Source organism: Chelonia mydas, chromosome 5 (genome assembly GCF_015237465.2).
Source record: "Chelonia mydas isolate rCheMyd1 chromosome 5, rCheMyd1.pri.v2, whole genome shotgun sequence".
Taxonomy (NCBI): Eukaryota; Metazoa; Chordata; order Testudines; family Cheloniidae; genus Chelonia; species Chelonia mydas.
In genome coordinates this window covers 80,082,397-80,106,268 of record NC_051245.2, presented here as the reverse complement: position 1 = coordinate 80,106,268, position 23,872 = coordinate 80,082,397, and the positions used below count along the sequence as shown (strand labels likewise).

General features: G+C 43.2%; 1 protein-coding gene across 1 annotated transcript in view; it reads right to left on the bottom strand.

Moving 5' to 3' along the window:
• Positions 1-23,872, bottom strand: part of ADAMTS19 (ADAM metallopeptidase with thrombospondin type 1 motif 19) — a 274,323-nt gene that overhangs the window by 199,508 nt on the left and 50,943 nt on the right. Inside the window, exons 4-6 of the mRNA XM_007056790.4 lie at positions 7,505-7,677; positions 6,432-6,515; positions 3,463-3,620 (exon numbers count right to left, since the gene is read on the bottom strand). Of these exons, the coding sequence (XP_007056852.3) occupies positions 3,463-3,620; positions 6,432-6,515; positions 7,505-7,677 (415 nt within the window). The remainder of the gene's footprint in view (positions 1-3,462; positions 3,621-6,431; positions 6,516-7,504; positions 7,678-23,872) is intronic.

The following is a 23,872-nucleotide window of genomic DNA, read 5'->3' as shown; positions in this document are numbered from 1 at the left end:
TATGGAGAGAATGGTGAAAAGTGTCAAATACTTACAGATGGGTCCAAAAAAAGGGGGGGTGGGGGGAGAATAGGAAGAGTAGGGATGGCAGATGTACTAATTCCCAGTTTTGGCATACAATATAAAAGCATATCATGACAGTCAAACTAGTAGCAATAATCCTAGAATTAAATTGGATCTGGGTAACAGAGTTAGTACAGATGAGGATACATATAGCATTAGCTTGGATCTTAATGGCTATCGCTATTGGGATAACAGGGAATGAAATGTAGGACAAACCAGCTAAAAATTCTGTAAGAAATGGAAGAATTGACAGAGATATACAGTTGAGTAAACAGGAATTTAAAAGCCTACTACAGAAACATTTAAAAGAGGAATGGCAACAAATTTGGATTAATGAAAGAAGATGATGATTTTTTTGTACTGTGCCCTAGAGTTGAGGGCCAGGATAGGAGTAACAAAGTACTTTTGTTTAGAGTACCAACTTGCCATCGTGGCTTAAAGAAAACTCTTTTTTCGAATAAATAGACACAAAGATGGATTATGTGCTCTCTGTAACGTGGAACAAACAACTAATCACTTTTTATAGGTATGGAAGGGCTTTGAAAAAGAAAGGGAAAAGCTTTCTGAGGAATTCAAAGTCTTCAGGTAACAAAAATTACATTATGTGATTTAGTAGAAACATCAGGGAAATGGGTTATTATTAAAAAGCATTGTTACATTACCTGAAAGACAAAGGGCAACTTGAAAGAATATAAACAGCTAAGTATTAAGGAATTATTGTTGGCGGTGGCTATACACTATTCAGTCAAGTCTGATTCACCATAAAAAAGAGAAGATAAAGAAAAAGAAAATAAAATTCAGGGCTGACTGGTGAAGAGGCAGGAGGTCTCTGTACTTGAGGGGAGCTTCACGACAAGCCTGACAGCCAGGACAGCTGCCGGGGGAGAAGTACTGCTTCCCTGACCAAGAGAGATCGTTGACGTGACTGGGGAGCACCCGGCAGTGAGCGAACTTCACTAGGTGACTTTAAGGACATTGTGCGGCTAGGCCTCTCCACCCTGGCCCACTCCAAGCTACAGACAGTTTGGATTATAGGGGCCATGCCTATAAGTGGACACCACTCCAAGCTAAAGACAGTTTGGATTATAGGGGCCATGCCCCAAATTGAAGGGACAAAGGTAGGAAGGAGCCCAAGGCAGCAGGCTTAGACTCTGTACTGGGAGAATTCTTCTGATGTTGATTTCCACAGGGCCCTGGGCTGGGACCTAGTGGAGAGGGAGGGCCCTAGGGTTGCCAATTTTGGTTGGACATATTCCTGAAAGTTTCATCACATGACATAATCTTTCACTAAAGATTAATATTTAATTCTGGAAGACTCCAGGACAATCCTGGAGTGTTAACAACCCAAGCAGGGCCCGGCTCCACCTACCACACCCCCTTAAGATCTGAGGCTCAGATGCATGTGGAGGCTAGAAGATTCCTGGCCTAAAGTTAGGAATGGCACCTCTGCAGCCCAGGCAGAGAAGCAAGGGGCTTGAAGTCAGGTACACTGATCACTCGGCCTCCTGGCACACTATCACAGGGGAATAGTGCTATGTTTAATTTTTAAATTAGGCTTCAACCTGCCAACTAGCACACACTAAAGTATACCTTGTCTTACCTCCACTGGGTTTAGAAAATGTTAGTTAGACTGTGCTAGCTAACACCTTTAAAAACTCTTTCCTATTGTAGCCAAGACAGACCTCAAGTGTTATTCTCCATTTTAGAGGAAATGGAAGTACAGGGGGGTTAAGGTCTAGATTTTCAAAGGTATTTCAGTTACTAACAATGCAGATGGGTGCCTAGTGGAATTTTCAGAAATGCCCAACCAACTAACTCCCACTGGAATCAATTTGCTATCCATAAAAGCGTCCAATCCCTTTTTTAATCTTGCTAAATTCTTTGCCTCAGTGACTTCCCATGGTGATGAGTTCCACAGTTTAACGACACATAGAATGAAAAAAATGTTTCCTTTTACTGTTTTTGAATTTGCCACTTTTTAAATTTAATTAAATGTGTCTCCTTGTTCTTGTATTATGAAACAGGGAGAACAGAGGCTCCCAACCAATCTACTATTATCGTGCCTCCTCTTCTTTCTAAGGTAAACAATTATAAACTTTTCTCTTGTCTCCTCATGGGAGTTTTTCCAACCCCCAATCATCTGTGTCACCATTCTCTGAACCCCCTCTTCATTCTGCAATATCTCTTTAGAGATGGGGTGAACAGTACTGCATCAGTAATGTAAATGAGGCAACACCACTGACTTTTCTGTATTATTCGCCATCCTATTCCTTATGTAATCTAACATCTTGCTTGTTTTTTTTGGCTGCAGATGCACATTGAACAGCACTCTTTATTGAGCTGTCCACAGTGACACCCCAGGTCCCTCTCCTGAGTTTATACAGTAAATTTAGCACCTCGCACTGTGTATGAATAGTTTAATTTTTTTCCTCCAAAATACATTACTCTGCACTTATTGACATTGAACTTCACTTGCCAACATGTTGCCTACTCATCTAGCTTGGTTAGGTCACTCTGAAGTTCTCCACAGTCCTCTCTTGTCTTGATTAACCTAACTAATTTCTTATCACATCCACATTTTGCAACCTCGCTGTTCATCCTTTTCCAGATCATTAATATATTTATTAAACAACAACTAGCACAGTACAAGTACTAGTACAGAACCTTGAGGAACCCCTCAAAAATATCTTTTTGTATAATGAAAATTGACTATTTAATCCAACTCTTTATTTTTGTCTCCTAGTCTATTTTTGGCCAATGACAGTATTTGCCTCTTATCTTGTGATTACTTAGTTTCTTTAGCAGCCTCTTGTGAGGGAACTTGTCAAAGGCCTTTTGAAAATCTAAATAATGTCAACTGGTTATTTAAACATTCAACAAATGCTAGCAGATTATAAAAACCATGCTGGTTAGACCCTATCATTCCAGGTATTTAATTTTCAATGATCATTTTAAACAATTTTCCAGATTCAGATTTAAAACTTACTGGTCTGTTATTCTCCAGATCACCCCTAGCTACAACATGTATTACCCCCCAAGCCTCTGGAACAGTAGCTCTTTTGAATGAGAGATTGCATATTTTGGTAGCCTCTCAGCCACTTCAAACTGAAGCTCCCCCAGAACTCCTGGATGTATAACATCAGGGCCAGGTGACACATTGCTTTTTATATCATCAATTTATTCCAGCACCTGTCCTTCTAACAACTTCATCTCTAATAATAGCTCACTTTAATTACCAGAAAAGAGCAGGAGAGAAGGCTGTAATCACATTTCTTTCCATAGCTAAAGCTAAAGCCAAACTGTATCACCTCACAAGACAACTGAACTTCTCTAACTCTACAGTGCTGCCAAGAAGACATCAGGCTATTTTTTTAAGAGACTGTTTTTAAAAAATATTACCTTGTGATAAGTATGGCTGCATCTACTGATGACATGTCTTCTCCCCAACTTGTTGACATTTCTAAATGTATATCATTCTTCTTGCCAAACTCCTCATGTTGCCACTTACAGAAACTCTCCAGCATTTTTTCCCCATGATGCCCGATATACATATCTGCCTGAAAATTGAATTGCTTGTTTTATTATATGAACATGTAAATCACAATGTATATTTCTTTCATCTTTTAATTGTCAACGTGTACAAGTTATGAGATCACAAATCAGAATTTCCTAACAATGCCTCACCCCACAGTTAGTCCCAGTTACTCATGTGAAACTATTATAATAGATTTAATTGTCTGCCATGCATTGTTAATCTATCGTTGTCTAGATATGAATATATTTCTGATTCCTTGTTTTTCACTTTAATGATTTTTTTTCCTGTAGTGTATATAAGATATGTGTACAAAGAAAAATGTTCTCAAATAATTTTACAAATATAAGCACATGATTGGTCTCAGTTAATAAAGATATTCTATTTCATTTGTCATAAAATATACATGGCACAATTGTTTTAACTTCAAGAACAGAAGCCATCTTCATTTGACTTTAATTAAATCAATGCTGGTGAAAATTATGCCCTCAGATACATACAGTGGAGCTTTTCACCCATATTCTTCTCCCCATATGTGCTGATCTTCCATTGATACCAGCTGGAGTTCATTGCATCTAGGGAGAGCACTGATACCAAGATCCAGTGTATGGATTTGAGGGATCTTTTTTTCCTGAGAGGATTACTATATGTCCAAACAAGAAATGCTTCTTTAACTACTAGCCTAAGTATAATTTAATTTATTTAAATGTATAAGTTAAAAATCTCTCTTACATGGATAATAAGATTCCATTTTTTATTTTTGTGAACTCTAACTAAAATATGCAAAGCTTTCAGATACTTTGTAAAATAACAAAAAGTCCACATACTACTGCTTAAAATATAATAAGGGAACAATATGTAGGGGGACTGTTGCCCCCTTACTAACATTCAGTGGGGGTGTTTTGGTTGGCTAGCTCCCAGTACTAAAAGGGGATGGGTCTATGGGAAATCAGGACCCTGAGACTGAGTCCCCAGGAACAATGGGGAGAGGCCAATGCTCCAGCTGAGCCTGAGTGACAGGGCAGGCAGGTTAATCAGGGAGGCAGGAGGCCAGGGAGCTCCCGTCCTCTGTGTGAGCTGAATTGCCTGGGTCAGACAGAGTGGGGCCGAGCTAAGGAGAAAGCAGGGGCCCAAGCTGAGCTGCGGAGCAGAGCTGTGCCAGATCCAGAGGGACCAGAAAAGCAGCCCAGAGAGAGCGCAGACCCTGTCCTGGGAGCAGAGCTGCAGCCCCAAAGCCAGAGGCACAGGCCAGAGAGAGCAGACTTGCCCTGGGAGCAGAGCTGCAGCAGCCAGAGCCAGAGGGGCCAGAAAAGCAGCCCACGAAGCAGGTCAGTGATGGGAGCAGAGTCACAGAAGCAGCCTGCAGAGCAGACCTGTCCTGGGAGCAGAGCTGTAGCAACCAGAGGCAGAGGGCTCAAAGAAGCAGCCCAGGGAGCTGGAGGCAGAGCAGCAGTAGCAGTGCAGAGACAGAGCGGTGCAGCTGGGGCTGGAGCAGTCCGGAGCTGGGTGCGGTGAGCAGCTGGGGAGTGTGAGGGGGACCCTCAGCACACAGCACAGGGAGACGCCTCAGCCAGGAGGCTCTGCAGGCCAGGCTTGGATCGTAACCCCGACAGGGCGGGGACAACACTTGGAAGAAGGGTCCTACCACTTAGAGCCTGAGAGCGTGTGGTCACCACCAGAGCAAGTGTCCAACCCACAGCATCCCTACAGCACAGCCAGGGCCTGAGAAGAAGGCCTGGGACTTACAGACTGTGAACTGCCCTGACGTTCCAGAGACACTGTTTGTGATGTTCCCTGCCACAGAGCGGGTTGATGTGTTTCCTTTAACCTTTCCCATGTTTCCTTATTCTTTTTAAAATTAATTGTTGATTAAGTAACTTGAATTTGCTTTAAATTGTATGTAATAGTCAGTGGGTCAGAGAAGTGCCCAGTGCGGAGAGAGTACCCCGGAATGGGGACACCCTAGCCCCTGTCCTAGGTGACCACAGCAGGGTTAGGGGTTGAGCCCCCCAGGAATCCTGGGCCCAGCCTTGCTGGGGTTACGAGGACTCTGCCAGACAGGAGAGTGGAAGGGGAGTCCTCAAGGGCAAGGAGGCCACTGGGTAAAGGAAGTGGGAGCGAGGACTCAGATCCTTTCGCTAGCCCACTTCACTGGGGTAGTGCAGAAGCCAGGAAAGTTCCCTACAATAGTGGGACTATTCCCCCACTTACAAATAGGTCACTCCAAAGAATGACCCACTTTACAACAGCTGATTCACCTCTTCAGCAAGGGAACAGGATTTAAAAGATGACTTCTAAAATGATATCTGAAAGACATATCATGAAAGAGTGGTGCTACACTCTTGTTTTGTTTATGATATGACTGACCTATATCTAATTTTACAACTAACTGTAAGCTTTGAAACTAAAAGGATTTTGCTTTCAGAGTGAAATATCCACATGCACAGGAAAAAAAATAGCTGATAATGGACTGAAGTTTGTAAATACCAGCCAATTTCAACAAAGGATAAATTATGAACCTGGACTAAGAAAAAATCATTTACAATTTTTAGGTTACTTGAAAGCCATATATACCCTCAATTTTGAAATAAACTAGGTATGGGAATTATCTATCACTGTGTGTATGTATAGCACCTAGTGCTGTGAGCTCCCAATTTTGATTGGGGTCTCTCGCCACTACAAATAACTATTACAAATATAACCAAGAAAAATTATCAGGATGTTATAAGTGATGAGTATTCTATGCTTTAATGAGGCAGCAAGCAACATGCCCCTACTCTTCTATTCATTCTACAAAATCTTGTCACAGAATAAGACATATTCAGTACTTTCTTACTGGAGTCTCATGAAGTAGAACAAGCTTAGTCACTCGAAGAGTCACTTGAATTCCAAGGCTCTTGTGCTGGAAAAGGTTAAAAACCTTTAAGGAAAAAACAAAACAAAAAAATAAACATGAGTGCTCCCATTGGACACATTGGAATACATTACAGCCTTAAAAAAAATCAAATCTCAGAATTTAAGGATCTCTTAATTTTGTAGAACTTTGACCTGACATTTGAATTTTCTACACATTAAATATAACACAATACTTAGATATTACCGTTTTTGAAGTGTGGGGAGGAGGAGACAGATAGGGGTTATCCAGTGTTTGATCCAAGAATCCTAAAAGAGCTCTATCTTTTTCCAGATGACCTTGACAGAGCTTTAAAAACTATTGCCCATTTCTTCAAACACTTCCACATGTACATAATGTTATACCATGAGTCCCACTGAGATAAATGCAGGACCGAGGCTAAAAGTGAGCAGCAGATGGCAAGAAGCAATAACTCACAGGGCCAAACAGAATAGTCGTGATCAAGTTTTCACCCACTTTCCATTTCATGATCCTTTATTCTGTGATTTTTTTTCTTTACATACTGCGGTTACTAATTTTCACTGCCTTCTGGATCAAATAAGTGTGTTGCATTCACATTCATTGCTGGGAGAAAACATAACTTTGTCCCAGACTGTAAGATTGCTTCTCCTCCAGCCACCAAGAAGATCAAAAGATCCTTCTAAATGAGAAGAGTCACCTCTTCATAATGAGTTCAGATCAGACTCTTGTCTTAAGCATTCAACCTGAATATAGTTCAAATAACAATAAGGGTTTCTAATCAAACAATCATGCTGTTCAAATCCCACTTCTTTAGCTTATTATTATTATTGAAGGTACAAGATGTGTCTGCAGAATCATAGCTTCTGTGCTGCTGAACATTCATGGTACATTCTGATAGTCTGTTTAATTTTATGGAATGCCCACTTACAGTTAATTATGCCTGTTGAACAACTGTAATAATTAATTCAATCAATCTCCGGGCATACATTTTTCTTTCTGACAAAATGCCTTGATAAGTTCTAAGAGTTTCCTACCATATTTAAGATGGTTAAAATAAATCGCCTGGCAGCATCTGCTCCATGATATGAAACCATAGCTGGATCTGCAACCACTACAGTTTCTATATTGTACTCCTGGGGTAATTTATAGGAGTATCTTTTTTTTCTTCCTCTTCCTCCTAGTTTTTGATTCCTGGATTTTCTTTTATCTGTAACATAAAAATATTGCTACATGAATTCATCCTTTAAAATAGCAGTTTTATATTAGTATCACTGACTTGATATTTTTAGGATTTGCTAGAAAAAGAGTTATACTATAAAATGTCACTGCCAAGACATCTGGGAGTGGAGAGATAACTACAACTACAGGATTACAGTAGAACTTTGATTTTACAAACACAAGTGTTATGAACAACCAGTTATACAAACCATTTTTCCCAATGGGAGAGAGGGGGTGGAAAGCCCATAATGAAGGTGACTTTGATGAAATACAAGTCCACATCCCTTCATATTCTGATGTCTTCAATGCACTAGAAATCACTTTGCAATGGTTTGTGGGACAAGAAGAAAGCAGTGCAGTGGTCCATACTGCAACTCATGCACTGTACTACTTTAACTCAGACATTGAATTTTATGAACTCCTCAGTACCCAGGTAGTTAGTAAAATAGGGATTCTACTGCATATGCATTTGTAATGCAATGTAATAATTAATACATGCTAACATGTATTTGCTAGGGATACTTATCCAGTCATGCTTAGTTTGAGGCTATGGACTGTATTCAAGCATGTTAGCCGCTAGTCCAGCATACTGCTCAAGCTGGAATTCTGTCCAGCTGCTGCATGAGTACACCAGAGCCAGGGAGACCCTCTTCACCTTCTTCCCTAGTTCTAGTGTACACATGTAAAACAAAACAGGATTTTGCCTTCAGTCTGGCTACTGGAAGAATACTAATTAAAGTCATGGGTTGACACAAAAATAGGGTCACTGATGTTACAAGAGTATCTCCCTGCCTTCGGAAAATACAGGAAAAATCTGAAGTCCACACACCTCTCCCCCTTCCTATGCCCCTCCCCCAACACACAGAAAGAAAAATCTGGATTGAAACACATTCACACCCCTAGGAACAAGAGCATGTTGTACACATGGACCAATTCATTAGTAAATATCAGGGGACAAACTCTGTTTTGGAAGAAATGGTTTGAAGGGTCATATACTGGAGGATTTAATTGAAACACTTTCCTCAGTTTTACAAAAAGGACGAGAAAAACAGGACTTCAAAGTAAAAGTTGCTGTAATTATATACAGATTAAATAATGCACAAAAGATGAGTTGAGTAAATGAGTTTCTAAGCACACAATAAACTCCAAATTGAAAACATATTAAACTCATAGATGAATAGAGACCACCAGTTCTTGTTTATCTAAAGCTGCTTCTTCAACAATACAACAAAATTCCCACTACAATTTAGGTTATTATAAAAAAAAAAGGATTTGAATTTATTTCCTGGACCAGAAGGTAGCCAGGTATTTATACAGTAATTCGCAACACTAATTTTAAAGTTTAATGAAATAACAAAATAAAATGCAGCGCTATCCATGATTCATATTGAACTATGTTGCATGTCACAAAAGTTGTGGTCCCGATTTTGCTCCCATTTAAGTAAAGTAAAATAACTCTCAGAGCTCCATGGTGTGGGTTTGGATCCTATGTTTGAAACACAATTTATGCTGGAGATAGCAATTATAGACACATGTTCTGAGACGGTTCAGGCATTAGGAGATTTGAGCAAAATGTTTTTCAATTGATCTGTCTCATCCCTACGTTGTAAATTCCTGTACACCATCTTATGAATTTCAGCATGCTTTCCAAAACATAAGAGTAACTTTTCACAAAAGTACTAAAATAATCTCCTTAGGTTTAATGACTTCAAAAAAATATTACTTACAGAGTAGTGAAAGACAATACAATACTATCTGTAAAGATATGTTTATGAAAAATTGTGGTTTGGAGACACTCCTTCATAAGGGACAGTGTTAAGTGTGTGGAAATTTGGAGATGTGCCCTGGAGGAAGGGGCTGGGAAAACCACATGGCTGTGTGCAGCAGCTCACTACAGAAGCTCTCCAGTTTGTTTTATTACAGTTTGATTCCTTTCTCAATCAGTGGTTTGTTGTTTAATGAACCCCAAGATCATTACATGGTGCCAGAAGTGCTGAATGAGAAGGAAACTGCAGTGATTTTGAAGTTAACTCCTCTGTTTGCAACTGAAAGCAGAGACAAAGGAAGGCACCAGAGAAGCATGTGAAGCACCAGGCATAGAGACTTTTGCATGTATTTGGTGAGCACAATAGTAACTTGACTAGCTTAAGAAAGTGTGGGGGAGCCCAAAATGGATGTGTTGCAATCTCGTTCCAGTCTGAAATTGTCAGGCAATGTTGCGGCAAACTGGAAAAAATTCAGACAGAGATTTGAATTGTATTTGGCAGCCATAAGGGCAGAGGAGAAAAATGATAAAGTGAAATCATAATTTTTTTTGCATGTTGCTGGGAAGGAAACTTTTGATATTTATAACAAATTTAAGTTTGAAGAAGGTAAATGCATGAAGTTAAATAAAATATTGACTACATCTGAGGAACACTGCATGCCAAAAAGGAATGAGGCCTTTGAGCAGGACCAGATTAGGGCAGGGGCTTTACGGGCTGCATCCCAGGGCCCCAGGTCAAGGGGTTGCCCCGCAAAAAAAAAATCACAAGCAGCGATCTCCAACTCCGGGCTGCTAAAAGTGCCACAACACAGTGGGGGCTTAGGCAGGCTGCCTGCATGCCGTGGCCCCACGCCACTCCCAGAAGCAGCAAGCTGCCAGCACATCTCTGCAGCCCCTGGCGGGAGGGTGGGGCGAGGTGGCTCCGCGTGCTGCCCCCACCCCCAGCACCGTCCCCACAGCCAATGGCAGCTACGGGGGTGACACTTGCGGGTACAGGCAGCACACAGAGACACTCTGTCCCCCTCCCTCCAGGGGCCATAGAGACGTGCTAGCAGCCAGCCATTTCTGGAAGCAGCATGAGGCCACGGCATGCAGGCAGCCTGCCTGAACCCTGCTGTGCCACCAGCTGGGAGCCGTCTGTGGTAAGCGCCTCTCGGCCAGAGTCTGCACCTCGCACCCCCTCTTCCACGCCAACCCCCTGCCCCAGATCAGAATCCCCTTCCTGCACCCAAACTCCCTCCCAGACTCTGCACCCTCTCCTGCACCCCAATCCCCTGCCCCAGCCCCCTCCTGCACTAAACTCCCTCCCAGAAAAAATACTTGTATACAGGGGCCTCACAAAATCTAATAGCCCCAGGCCCACAAGAGAGTTAATCCGGCCCTGTCTTTGAGAGATACAAAATTTTTACATGAGTGCAAAAAACTGATGATGCCATAGAGCAATATGTCACAGAATGAAGGAAACTCAGTAAACTATCTGTGACTTTGGTGACCTGGTAGAGTCTCTGGTTAGAGATAGAATCATTTGTGGCATTAAAGACAATGTGTAAAGTGAGACACTGCTCCATGAAAAAGATTTAACTTTAGAAAAAGATCTCAAAATATGCCGGGCAGCAGAAACTGTGAAAGAACAAGCCAAAGAACTGAATTAAACAAAAGGAATTATCCATGTACTAAGTACTAAAGAATATAGCCAGAATAGGTCAAATCAGAAAGTGGAACCACTCACTATGAAAATCACTGATCGGGGAAAAACTGGATACAGATGGTGAAGTGGAAGGTGTGGATCACAGCATGGCCCCAAACAATGTGTTGCCTTTGGGAAACTCTGTCATAAATGTGGGGGAAATAATCATTTTTCAAAATGCTGCAGATCCCAAATGCAGAAAAGTCAAGTGCATTCAGTTAAAGACAATCTGGTTGAGGAGTTTTTCATAGACGTACTAGAATCTACCAAGCCTGATGAGAGGAACTGGATACTTCCTATGATACTGAATGGAACAATTATTCCACTGAAACTGGACACAGGAGCTCAGGTTAATATTCTGTCTGAACAAAATTATGAGAGACTGAAAATAAGACCAAAACTGGAACCAACAAAAATAAAAATAACTGGTTATTCTGGAACTAATATACCTGTGAAGGGGAAGTGCATTGCTAGCATTAACCATAAAAGCACCATGTACAGGGTCCCTTTTATTGTAGTGCTAAAGGAGGTGACACCAATTTTAGACCTGGCTGCATGTGAGAAACTCAATCTGTTAAAATGGGTGCTCTCCTATGCACATTTAATACCCCTATCTGGAAGATACAAATTTTTACGCTTATCCTTCAGCATAGCTTCAACATCAGAAGTGTACCACAAAGCCACACATCTAATCTATGAACATATTAAGGGTGTTGACACCTCAGTGGACGACATCATCATCTGGGGATCAATTAAAGGAACGTGATCGTAGACTTCAGGAAGTCCTGCATGCAACTAGAGTTGCAAACCTCAAACTAAATAGGAAGAAATGTGTATTAGGAGTTACAGAACTGACTTTTTGGGGGGACATTATTTCCAATGAAGGTGTAAAACCTGATAAGAGGAAGATTTCAGCCATTGAAATGATTCCATGTTCCCAGTCAAAGAAAGATGTCCAACAGTTCCTGGGAATGGTTAATTATCTTGGAAAATTGATACCTAATTTATCTACCAAAGCAGTGGCTTTGAGAAAACTTCTAGAGAATAAAAATGAATGGTACTGGAGTACAGAACAGGAGGAATCATGGGAAGGTTTAGATTACTGCCACAACAACAGCGTCCTTTAGGCAGTTTTATTGTCCAAACTTAAAACAATTCTTGAGCTCACCCTAGGCTATAACTCCCAGGGGATTTTTCCCCTTTACCTTTCACATTCTTACTGCCTCTCCTTCCAGGAGACACTGGCAGTCTTCCTACTCCTGATTTTCTGCCCTGTTCCCAGAGTACCAACTCCCGAGACCTTTTCTCTCTAGAGGCCCCTTTTTAGAACAGGTCCTCACTGCCTCCCCTCCCCGGGGACCCTGGCAGTCCTGCTTCCTTGCTCTGACCCACAAGGTCTCCCTCATTGACAGTCCTCCTCCTTCCCCTGACCAGAAGCCCTCTTCTAAAACCAAATCTGGGTCAGCTACTGTAGCACAGGCGCACTGGCTCTGCTCCCTCTTAAAGGGTCCAGGATAACACTATACAAATTTAAATATACTTTCTTCAAAGCTAAAATAATTTTTAAAATATAAAATAAAATTCTGATAGATATCTTAATTCTAATATCTCTAGCCTTTTTGCATGACCTAAATTTAGTGTATGTGACTTGTCCTTAATTTTACGCAGATGATTGTTAATTATAGAATCACAGCATATTTTATTAAGTATATGTATTTTTGTCATTTTTTGAGAATCAGTTTCATTAAAAACTTCAGTGTCAGGATGCTGACCAAGAAACACATCCTACAAGCCATAGAAGAGGAGCTTACTCACCCTGTACAGTACCTGATGTTCTTCGAGATGAGTGTTCCTGTGGGTGCTCCACTCCAGGTGTTGGTGCATCCCTGTGCCTTCGCTCAGAGATTTTTATAGCAGAACTCGTACCGGTCACGCACGCGCAGAGCCTGCACCACCACCCCCCACCGCTCTAAGTGTACCTTAATAGTACTCATGTGCTACCGGTCTCCTCAGTTCCTTCTCTGCAATGGAGGCTACCTCAACTCTGAAGTAGAGGGGACGAGGGTGGGTAGTGGAGCAACCACAGGGACACTCATCTTGAAGAATGTCAGTTACTGCACAGGGTGAGTAACCTCCTCCTTTTCTTTGAGAGATGTCCCTGTGGGTGCTCCACTCCAGGTGACTTAAAAGCAGCGTATCTCAAGGAGGTAGGGACTTCGGATTTGGTAGGAATGCAGTAGATAATACAGCTCTGCCTAATCGTGTATCAGAGAGAGGGCCTTGAGTAAGGGCATAATATGTGTTCAGAAACAAATATGTATTCAGAAGTCCAGGTGGCTGCTTTACAGATGTCAGCCAGAGGAACTTTGCATAGAAAAGCCACGGAGGTAGCCACAGATCTAGTAGAGTGAGTTCTGATGTCAGCTGGAGGCCTAACTTTCTTTATCTGATAGCACAATCGTATACAGTCAGAAATCCAGTTTGAAAGTCTCTAGGTAGAAATAGGTGTCCCTTTGGAGCGCTCCACAATGGAGACAAAGAGTCTAGAAGAGTTCCTAAAGGGCTAGGTTCTATCCAAATAGAAGGACAAAGCCCTGCGTACATCTAATGTATGCATTGTGTATTCAAAAGAGTTTGCATGTGGTTTAGGAAAGGAGGTTGATAAGTGTATTGACTCATTGATGTGGAATGATGAATGCACCTTTGGAAGAAATTTAGGTTGTCGTCAGAGGATAACCTTGTCCTTAAAAAATAGTGTGTATGGTGGGTCCGCCATCAGAGCTGCTATTTCTCCTGCACACCTGGCGGAGGTGATTGCCAACAAGAATGCTGTTTTCATAGAGAGGTGTAAGCAGGAGCAAGTTGCTAGGGGCTCAAATGGTTGTTGAGTTAAGCAGGATAATATGAAGTGAAGGTCCCACCGACGGTTAGGAGGTTTAATGTCCTGGTATAGGGTTTGGAGTCCTTTGAGAAAACGCTTGGTGATTGGATGAGCAAAAACAGAGGTATCGTTGATCTTGTCATGAAAAGTTGTAATAGCAGCTAAGTGGATTTTGATGGAGCAAAAAGAAAGACCACATTGCTTAAGGTCTAATAGATAGTCAAGTATGGGCAGAAGAGGTGCAGAAGTAGGAGGAAGTTGTTTCGTTGAGCACCATTGTGTGAATCGCTTCCACTTTCGGAGATAGGTGACGTGAGTAGATTGTGTTCTGCTATGTAGGAGCACACTTTGAACCTCCTCAGAGCATGTGAATTCGTTTTGGGAAAACCACCGTATGAACCAAGCTTTGAGGTGAAGCATGGACAGGTTGAGGTGAAGAAATCAACCATGTTGCTGCGATAGGAGATTTGGAGTGAGGGGCAATGAAATTAGTGGACGAATTGACATTCTGGTGTGGAACAGATACCATGGTTGTCTGGGCCATGACAGGGCAATCAGAATTACTGTGGCACAATCTGTTCGTATCTTTGTCAGAACTCTGTGGAGAATTGGTATTGCGGGGAAAGCATACATTAAGTGTTGATCCCATGAGATCAGGAATGCATCTCCTAGGGAATGTTTGTCCAATCCAGCTCTGGAGCAAAATTCGGGACATTTCTTGTTCTTCGCAGTCGCGAAGAGGTCCAGGGTTGGATAGCCACAAACCAGAATATATTGCATATGATCGTGTCGTTTATCTCCCATTCGTGATCCCAGGGAAAATGTCTGCTTCGTTCGTCCGCAGTGGTATTCAGGGCCCCGGGAAGATAGGCAGCTGATCCAGAGCTTCACGGCTTCTGTGCAAAGCAAGTGAGATCAAGCCCCTCCCTGCCTCTTGACATAGAACATGCATGCGATGTTGTCTGTCGTTATCCGAACATGTTTGTTCTGAATGAATAGGAGGAAGTGACAGCATGCATTGCATATGGCTCACAGTTCTAGGACATTTATGTGTAGGGAGGCTTCGGTGGAAGACCATAGCCCCTGGGCTGTGTGGTGGGACATGTGGGATGCATCAGTAGTCATTATGAGTGATGGGGAGTCCTGGAGAAAAGGGACTCCTGAGCAGAGGTTGGAGGGAACTGTCCACCATTGGAGGGAGTCTTTGACTCTGAAGGGTATGGATAGAGGCTTGTTTAGAGCATGTACATTTGGTCTGTAAACCGGGGTCAACCAAGCTTGAAAGCACCTCATGTATAGGCATGCATTTTTGACCATTAAAGTACACAAGGCCATGTGGCCTAATAGTTGCAGGCAGTCTCGTGTAGTGACCTGGGGACTGTTGCGAAGTTTTGTAATCAGGAGTTTTATGGTGTTGAAACGATTGAGCAGGAGAGACGCTATTCCCGTTTAGGAATCGAGATGCGCTCCTATGAACTCCAGTTGTTGTGCAGGAGATAAGGTGAGTTTGTTTTTATTTGTTGGCCAAGGGAAAGGAAGCAAGCGATGGAAAGCTGAATAAATCAAAGAGTTTCGTCGAGTGTTGAGGCTTTGAGGAGACAATCGTTGAGGTAAGGAAATATTATAACCCCCTGTTTCCTGACGGTGGGCAGTAACCACGGCTAGGAGTTTGGAGAAAACTCGGGGGGCGGTAGATAAGCCAAAGGGCTACACACTGTATTGAAAATGTGTCGAACCGAGGGTAAAATGAAGAAAACATCTGTGGGCCGAATGTATAAGCACATGAAAATAGGTGTCCTGTAGATTGAGGGCTGAAAACCAATCTCCCTGCTCCAGCACTAGGATTATGGTGGTGAGGGTCACCATTTTGCACTTTTGCTTTTTGATAAATTTGTTTAGCCGCCTGAGGTCAAGGATCGGTCGCCATCCCCCAGTTTTCTTTTCTGTTAAGAAGTAATGGGAATAGAAACCTTTCCCTCTGTGTTGTTCGGGCACAATTTCCACTGCCCCCAATTGAAGGAGATGTTGTACTTCTTGGAGGAGCAGTTGCTCGTGAGAGAGGTCCCTGAAGAAGGACTGGGAGGGGGGGTGGGTGGAAGGCGGGGAGAGGAAAGGGATAGAATAGCCAACAGTGATGACCTCTAAAGCCTAGTTGTCGGTGGTAATATTTTGCTATTGATGGGAGAATGGGCTTAGGCGGTGACCAAAAATAGAGGCAGGCAGTGTAAGCGCTGAAGTGGGAATATTGTTTTCTATACCCTCAACCAAGGCTTCAGATTTGCTTATTGGTCAGAGGGGGTTGAGACGCTGGCGAGGAAGTGGGATGGTGGCATTGGTATCTGGGTCTCTGTTGTTGCTGTTGCTCATGAGATCTATAGAATTGCTGGGTGTATGTGGGGTAGCGTGGTCGCTGGTAAGGCTGGTATCTATATTGTCACCTTCTGGTTGTAGGGGTTTGAATTCCTAGAGACCAGAGAGTTGCCCTGGAGTCCTTCATGGAGTGGAGTACGTCATTTGTGGTGGAGGCGAATAGTTTGTCACCGTCCAAGGGGAGATCCTTAATGGTACTCTGGACCTCCTGGGGAAAGGAAGAGGATGAGAGCCATGACCCTCGGCACATCACGAGTGCTGTGGCAGTGGACCATGCTGCAGTATTGGCCACATCAAGGGCAGCTTGAAGAGCAGCGTGGGAGATGATTTGTCCCTCAGAAGCTATGGCTGTAGATTATTGATCACATTCCAGAAGAAAAGAAACAACGAAGTCCATGAATTTATTGTAATTTTTGTGGTTGTACTTTGCTAGAACAGCTGTGTAATTAGCAATGCGAAACTGCAACATGGAAGAAGTGTATACCTTACATCTGAGCAGATCTAATCACTTACTGTCCTTGTTGGAAGGAGTGGAGCGGGGAAACTGATGTTTGTTCTTTTGATTAACAGTGTCTACTACCAGCGAGTTTGGCGCTAGGTGAGTAAAAAGGAATTCCGAGCCCTTGGAAGGAATAAAGTGCTTTCGATCCGCTCTCTTACAGGAAGGCAGGCTTGCAGCCGGGGTTTGCCAAATGGCCTTGGCAGGTTCTAAAAGGGCTGCGTTGATAGGTAATGCAATTCTAGAAGAAGAAGGCGACTGCAGGATTTCAGTTAGCTCATGCTGCTGTTCAGGGACGTCCTCCAGGTTAAGTCATAACTCATTGGCAACTCTTCCAAACAGGTCTTGAAATTTTGAGAAGTCATCCGAAAATGTCGGGGAGGAGGAAACAATGCTTCATCAGGCGGAACAACTGGTTCTACCAGGTTAGAGGCAGGCTGTGCTTGCTCTTGCGGTTGTGACAGCCTGGTGTCTGGAGTCAGTGGCAGGGTCGTCAGCTGGTGGTACCGAGCAGGTCTCACGCCTGGCTACATTGGTATAATGAGTGTGGTCCTGAGTATAATGGAGCCCAATACTGCCACTGTGGAGGGAAGGGCATGGGTGGTGCCATCTAGGGGTTCACACACCATGGGGCAGGACCCTCGGAGTAGGACGAGGCACTTTTCTATGACCACTCTTGACTGGGGTCTGTGGATGGGAGATCTGATAAGGTGAACATTCTCCCTGCAGCCCAGATTCCTCATCACTGGAGGAAAGCTGTGCGGACCTTGCCTGAGTGTCCGGAGAGAAGTAGGTGTTAAGTAGCGGTGATTGCAAGATAGGTGACACCAGGAGGTCCCTTGAGTGTGTGAATTGCGGTGCCGCAGTGCCTCTGTGAGGGGAGGGCTGAGCGAGAGGAATTTGTTTTGAGGAGGGATTCCTCTGCACTCGTGTCCCGAGTGTTCTGTCACTGCTGGCTAGCTCAAAGGCTGATGGTGCCGGGAGAGTGAGAGGAGCCTCCGGGGGGTCAGGCAGGCTGGTATGCATTGGCACCGCTTCCACTGCGGTGCCAAATGGTGCCGTGTGAGAGGCAGGCAACTGAAAGCCTGAAGCCTTGGCCCTGGAGGTTAGTGCAATCGCCGCAGCCGCAGGTGGGTTTTGCGTGGCGCCAGAGGAGCCAGGCGCATCAAAGGTACTCAGCCAGGGGAGCGCGGGGAGGGAAGCAGTACCCGGAGAAGGCTTGTCCCTGCAAAAAGCCTTTCTGTGTGAGAGAGACTGATGGTTTTTTCAGGTTTTCTTTTGTCTCTTTGAAGCAGGGGGGCTGCGGTGTACAGCAGAGTAAGAGCCCAGGTCTGAGGTTGGTCCGAGAGATTTTTGCAGCAGGAGTAGTTTTAGCTCCCTGTCTTTGCATGCCCTGGATTTCGACTTGCTGCAGTGGGCACATTTTTGGAGGAGGTGGGACACCCCCAAACATTTAGTATATTTAGAATGGCCATCTGAAAGAGGGATGGCATCATTACAGTTAGAGCAGTGCTTAAAACTGGGAGAGCCAGGCATGTCGGAAGTGGCTGCGCTGACGGAAACAAAAAAGGTGTGTGTGGGGGGGGGTTAAAATTGCTGGGGTGTAAATTTTGTGCACACCAGCGTGTTGCACACTAACTGTCCATGTGGACCCTGCTGGCACTCATTTAAAGTTCCTAGTGTGCACTGATATAGTCAGAAATAGTACCACATCAACACACACTTGGGACCTGTTAGTGCATCCCAGCAGGGTCCACAAGGACAGTTAGTGCACAAAATGCTGTGTGGACTAGAGTTTAGACTCCAGCTGGCATGCAACAATGCATCATCTAGTCAAGTCCCCACACACAAACACGTCTCCAATAAAAGAGGCAGGCAGATCTACGCACACACAGGAAATCTGTGTGTGCCAGGACATGTCTTTTTGCTTACAGGTTCTTTGTCCCTCCCACAAACCCCCCAAAAAACTGTTTCACTGTGCATCATCTTTCAAACCATTCCAACAGGAATAGACAACAAATAATACCTTATTTGATTGTCTTTTCCAGTTCTGTATGCACAGCTATTAGCCTTAATGATCCTCCAACACATTCAGCACAGATATGTGTTCCCTCTAATGGCTTTTAGTACACCATTGGTGAGATCATTGAGGCATGATCTTTAAAGGGGGGGAAAAGAAGAACCTAAGGAGTTATAGACCAGTCAATCTAATTTTGATACCTAGAAAGATACTGGAAAAATTACAATCAATTTGTAAGCATCTAAAGGATAATAGCATCCTATATATAATAGCCAACATGGATTTGTCAAGAACAAATCATGGCAAATCATTCTTATTTCCTTCTTTGACTGGGATACTAACCTAGTGGATGGGAAGAAGCAGTTGATATGTTATATCTTTATTTTAGTAATGCTTCTGACACAGTCCCACATAACAGTCTCATAAACAAACTAGAAAAATGTGGTCTAGATGAAATTACTATAAGATGGGTATACAACTGGTTATCAGAGGCTATCTGTCACTTGGGAGGACCTATATCTAATGGGGTCCTATAGGGGTCTGTCTCAGGTCCAGTACTATACAATATTTTCATTAATGCCTTGGGTGATGAAGTAGAGTGTATGCTTTGCAGATGACACAAAGCTGGAAGAGATTGCAAGCACTTTGGAGGACATGATTACAATTCAAAGTGACCTTAACAAATTAGAGAATTGGTCTGAAATGAACAAGATAAAATGCAATAAAGACAAGTGCAAAGAACTACATTTAGGAAACAAAAAACAAATACACAGCTACAAAATGGGGGAAACTGGCTAGCTGGTAGTGTTGAAGAAAAGGATCAGGAGGTTATACAGATCACAAATTGAACATGAACCAAAAATGGGTGAATTGGTTGATCACAGGATGGACTAAGAGCCGCCAAAGTGATGCAGCTGTGAAAAACGGTAATGCAGTTCTAGCATGCATCAGGCGAAGTATTTCCCATAGAGACAGGGGAAGTGTTTATGCCATTATACAAGACAACAGTGAGACTTCATCTGGAATACTTTGTGCAATTCTGGTCTCCCATGTTTAAGAAAAATGAATTCAAACTGGAACAGATGCAGAGACGGGCTACGAGGATGATCTGAGGAATGGAAAACGTACCTTATCAGAGGAGACTCAAAGAGCTTGGCTTGGTTAGCCTTACCAAAAGAAGGCTGAGGGGAGATATGAATGCTCTCTATAAATACATCAGAAGAATAAATACCAGGGAGGGAGAGGAGTTACTTAAGTTAAGTGAACACAAGAACAAATGGATATAAAGTGGCCATCAACAAGTTTTGGCTTGAAATTAGACAAAGATTTCTAACCATCAGAGGATGAAGTTCTGGACCAGACTTCCAAGGGGATCAGTGGGGGCAAAAACCCTAACTCCTCTTGATAATTTTAAGGAGGGGATATCATGATGAGACTGCCTACAATGGCATGTAGCCGATCTGCAACTGTTAGCAAATATTTGCAACAGACTGTGATGGGACACTAGATGGGGAGGGCTCTGAGTTACTACAGAGAATTCTTTCCAGGTATCTGGCTGGTGGGTCTTGCCCACATGCTCAGGGTCTAACTGATTGCCATATTTGGGGTTGGGAAGAAATTTCCCCCTAGGTCAGATAGGCAGAGACCCTGTGGCGGGGGAAGGGGGTTCGCCTTCCTCTGCAGCATGGGGCATGAGTCAGTTGGTGGTTTAACCCAGTGTAAATGGTGAATTCTCTGTAACTAGAAGTCTTTAAATCATGATTGAGAACTTCACCAACCCAGCCAGAGGTTAGAGGTCTATTATAGGAGTGGGTGGGTGAGATTCTTTGGCCTGCAACGTACAGGAGGTCAGACTAGGTGATCATGATGGTCCTTTATGACCTTATAGTCTATGAGTCTAATGTGGTGCTGTTGCGAAAAAGGCTAATACCATTCCGGGGTGTATTAACATATGCAAGACACAGGAGGTAATTGTTTCACTCTACTCAGCACTGGTGAGGCCTCAGCTGGAGTATTGTCTCCAGTTTTGGGCACCACACTTTAAGAAAGATGTGGACAAACTGGAGAGAGTCCAAAGGAGAGCAACAAAAATGATAAAAGGTTTAGAAAACTGGGCATGTTTCGTCTTGAGAAAAGAAGATCAAGTGGAGACATAACAACAGCATTCAAATATGTTAAGGACTGTTAGAAGAGGACTGTGATCAACTATTCTTTATGTCCACTGAAGGTAAGACAAGAAGTAATCCGCTTAATCTGTAGTGAGGGAGATTTAGGTTAGATATTAGGGAAAACTTTCTAACTATAAAGGATAGTAAAGCACTGAAATAGTTACCAAGGGAGGTTGTTGAATCCCCATCATTGGAGGTTTTTAAGAACAGACTGCTCAAATACCTCTCATGGTGTCATGATGTTGGTATCATGATGTTGGTATACTTGGTCCTGCCTCAGCACAAGGGGGATGAACTAGATGACCTCTTATGGTCCCCTCCAGCCCTACATTTCTATGATTCTATGATAGCTAGCCAACCTTTGTGATCAATTTGGCCCCAAACCACCAATAAAAGTATCGACCACTAAATCTCAAGACTGCCATACCAAAGTGCTTCAGAAGGCATGCACCCTGCTAGAAAAGGAAGGTCTAGATTGCTGCAGTGTACTGAAAAAAATAATTCTTCCGAGTGATGAACAGATAAAGATTGATCAAAGCAGCAATGCACAAACAAGGGAATATTACAGAAGCCTCTGGCAATATTTGTAAAATCCACAATTTATGTTTTGTTAACCTGTCCAATGTAGGAGTTTTCTAACATATTGCACATAATTGCTGCTGAAAAGCTTTTCTATGACTTCAACACACATGAATTATAAAGACAGCTGAAACTGACTAAGTTTTCCAGTCTGGTGGTGCAGATCATTACTGAAACTGATATATTGTAAGTGCCTGATCATGCAATTTGAGCCACATGGCTGGACATTTGCACTAGCACAGAACCTAGTGCTTAAGATGGTTAGAATAAACTAAACTTGATTTTTCCCTGCTAGGGTATCTTGTCCAGTGTCAGAGATAGTGGAAGGATCACTGGTAATAAACATATCCTATCATACCCTTTTGCAAGAGTTTGTTTCTTGAATCATTTAGCCCCAGCCATTCTTCTCCCCTCCCCAGACCCCACACACTTAGCACTGATTAAAGGACAGAAGCAATAGGCTGCAAGAGCAAAAGAGAAGGTTACTCACCTTGTGCAGTAACTGAAGTTCTTCAAGATGATTGTTCCTGTGAGCGTTCACTTTCAATGTCTTGGCGTCCTGCGCTTGTAATCAGAGATTTGTAGTTGCATTGCCATGGTTCGCTGTGCACGTGTGGCAGTCAACTAATGCCACTCCGAGCGGCTACTTAGCGTGCGCAGCCAACCATCCTTTGGTTTCTTCTCTACCCCAAAGAGTCAGCATGAAGCTCCCAAGAGCCAATCTCCTTTCTCTAATGACAGAATTATGGTTCCTAGGGTTACCATTTTGAAACACTGCATCCTTACAAACTTGATGAGTTTGCATAAGCTTGCCTGGGTCTCCATTTACCATTCTTTTTCTGTGTGAGAAAATAATGGGAATAAAACCGTGTTGGAGTGGTACTATTTCCATGGCTCCTAGTTGCAGGAAATGGTTTATTTCCTGCTGCAACAGGGTCTCATGGGAGAGGTCCCTGAAGAGGGACAGAGAAGGTGGATGGGTAGGGGGAGTAGAAATAAATGGATAGAGTAACCCTTCTGGACAATTTGCAGCACCCATTTGTCTGTGGTGATGTTGTTCCAGACTGGGTAGTGTGGTAACAGGCGGTTTCCAAAGAGACTGGAGGTCATCTGATAATCCAGCATGGGAGAAGATAGAGGTCTTGAGCCCACAACCAGTACTTCAAAATGATTGACAGGATGTTGAAGATTGAGACGTGGCAGGTTGATTCTGGTTCTGCCTGTGCCTCACTTGTTTTTGCTTGCGGCATTGATCATATTGTCTCTGGGGTTGGGAGTAAAGGGCGGGATGGAATCTTTGGGTATAAAATCAGCCCTGTTTTTTCTTGTTTGGGGGAACGTAAATACCCAAGGTCTTCAAGGTTGTTCATGATTCCTTTAAGGTATGAAGAGATGCAACTGTGCTCTCATCAAATAGTTTTTGGCACCCAAAGGGCAGGTCCACAACTTGTACTTGTACTTCCCTAGGGAATCCAGAGAGGTGGAGCCATGATGCTCGATGCATGACAACTGACGTGGCTATGGATCAGACTGCCCTGTTGGCAGAGTCGAGAGAGGCCTTCAGTGCTGTTCTGGTGATTAAGAAACCCTCCCTAACATTAGCTTTGTATTGTTCCTTTGCTTCCTCTGGCAGTTGATCAATAAAGGATTTCATTTTGTTGAACAAGTTGTAGGTATATTTTGCTGAAAGAGCTGAGTAATTTGCTATATGAAATTGTAATGAGATTGAGGAGTAAGATTTGCAGCCAAAGAGGTCAAGCCTTTTCCAGTCCTTGTCATAAGGTGTGGTTTTTGACTGGGGTTGTTTTCCCCTTTGGTGCACCACCTCTATGACCAGTGAATTCGGACCAGATGAGTGAACAGGAATTCAGCTCCTTTCGCTGGTACATAGTATTTTCTGTCTGAGCCTTTACAGGATGGTGGGACAATGGCTGAGTTAATGGGCAGAGATATCTTTGCTGACGGAGATGCTGCAAGATGTCAGTGAGTTTGTGCTGGGTCTCTGGCAGCTGTGCTAAAGAGATGTCCAGGGATTCTGCCACTCTTTTGAATAAGCACTGAAAGGATTTAAAATTGTCACCTGTAGTGGGCAGCAGTGGCATAATTGTTTCATCCAGGGATGAGGACAAAAAATGGGTGGGTGGCAGTGTATCGCCTTCAGGGACCTCTTAGAGCTCCTCTCCCTCTTGGGCTTGAGATGATGGTGAGCCCATGG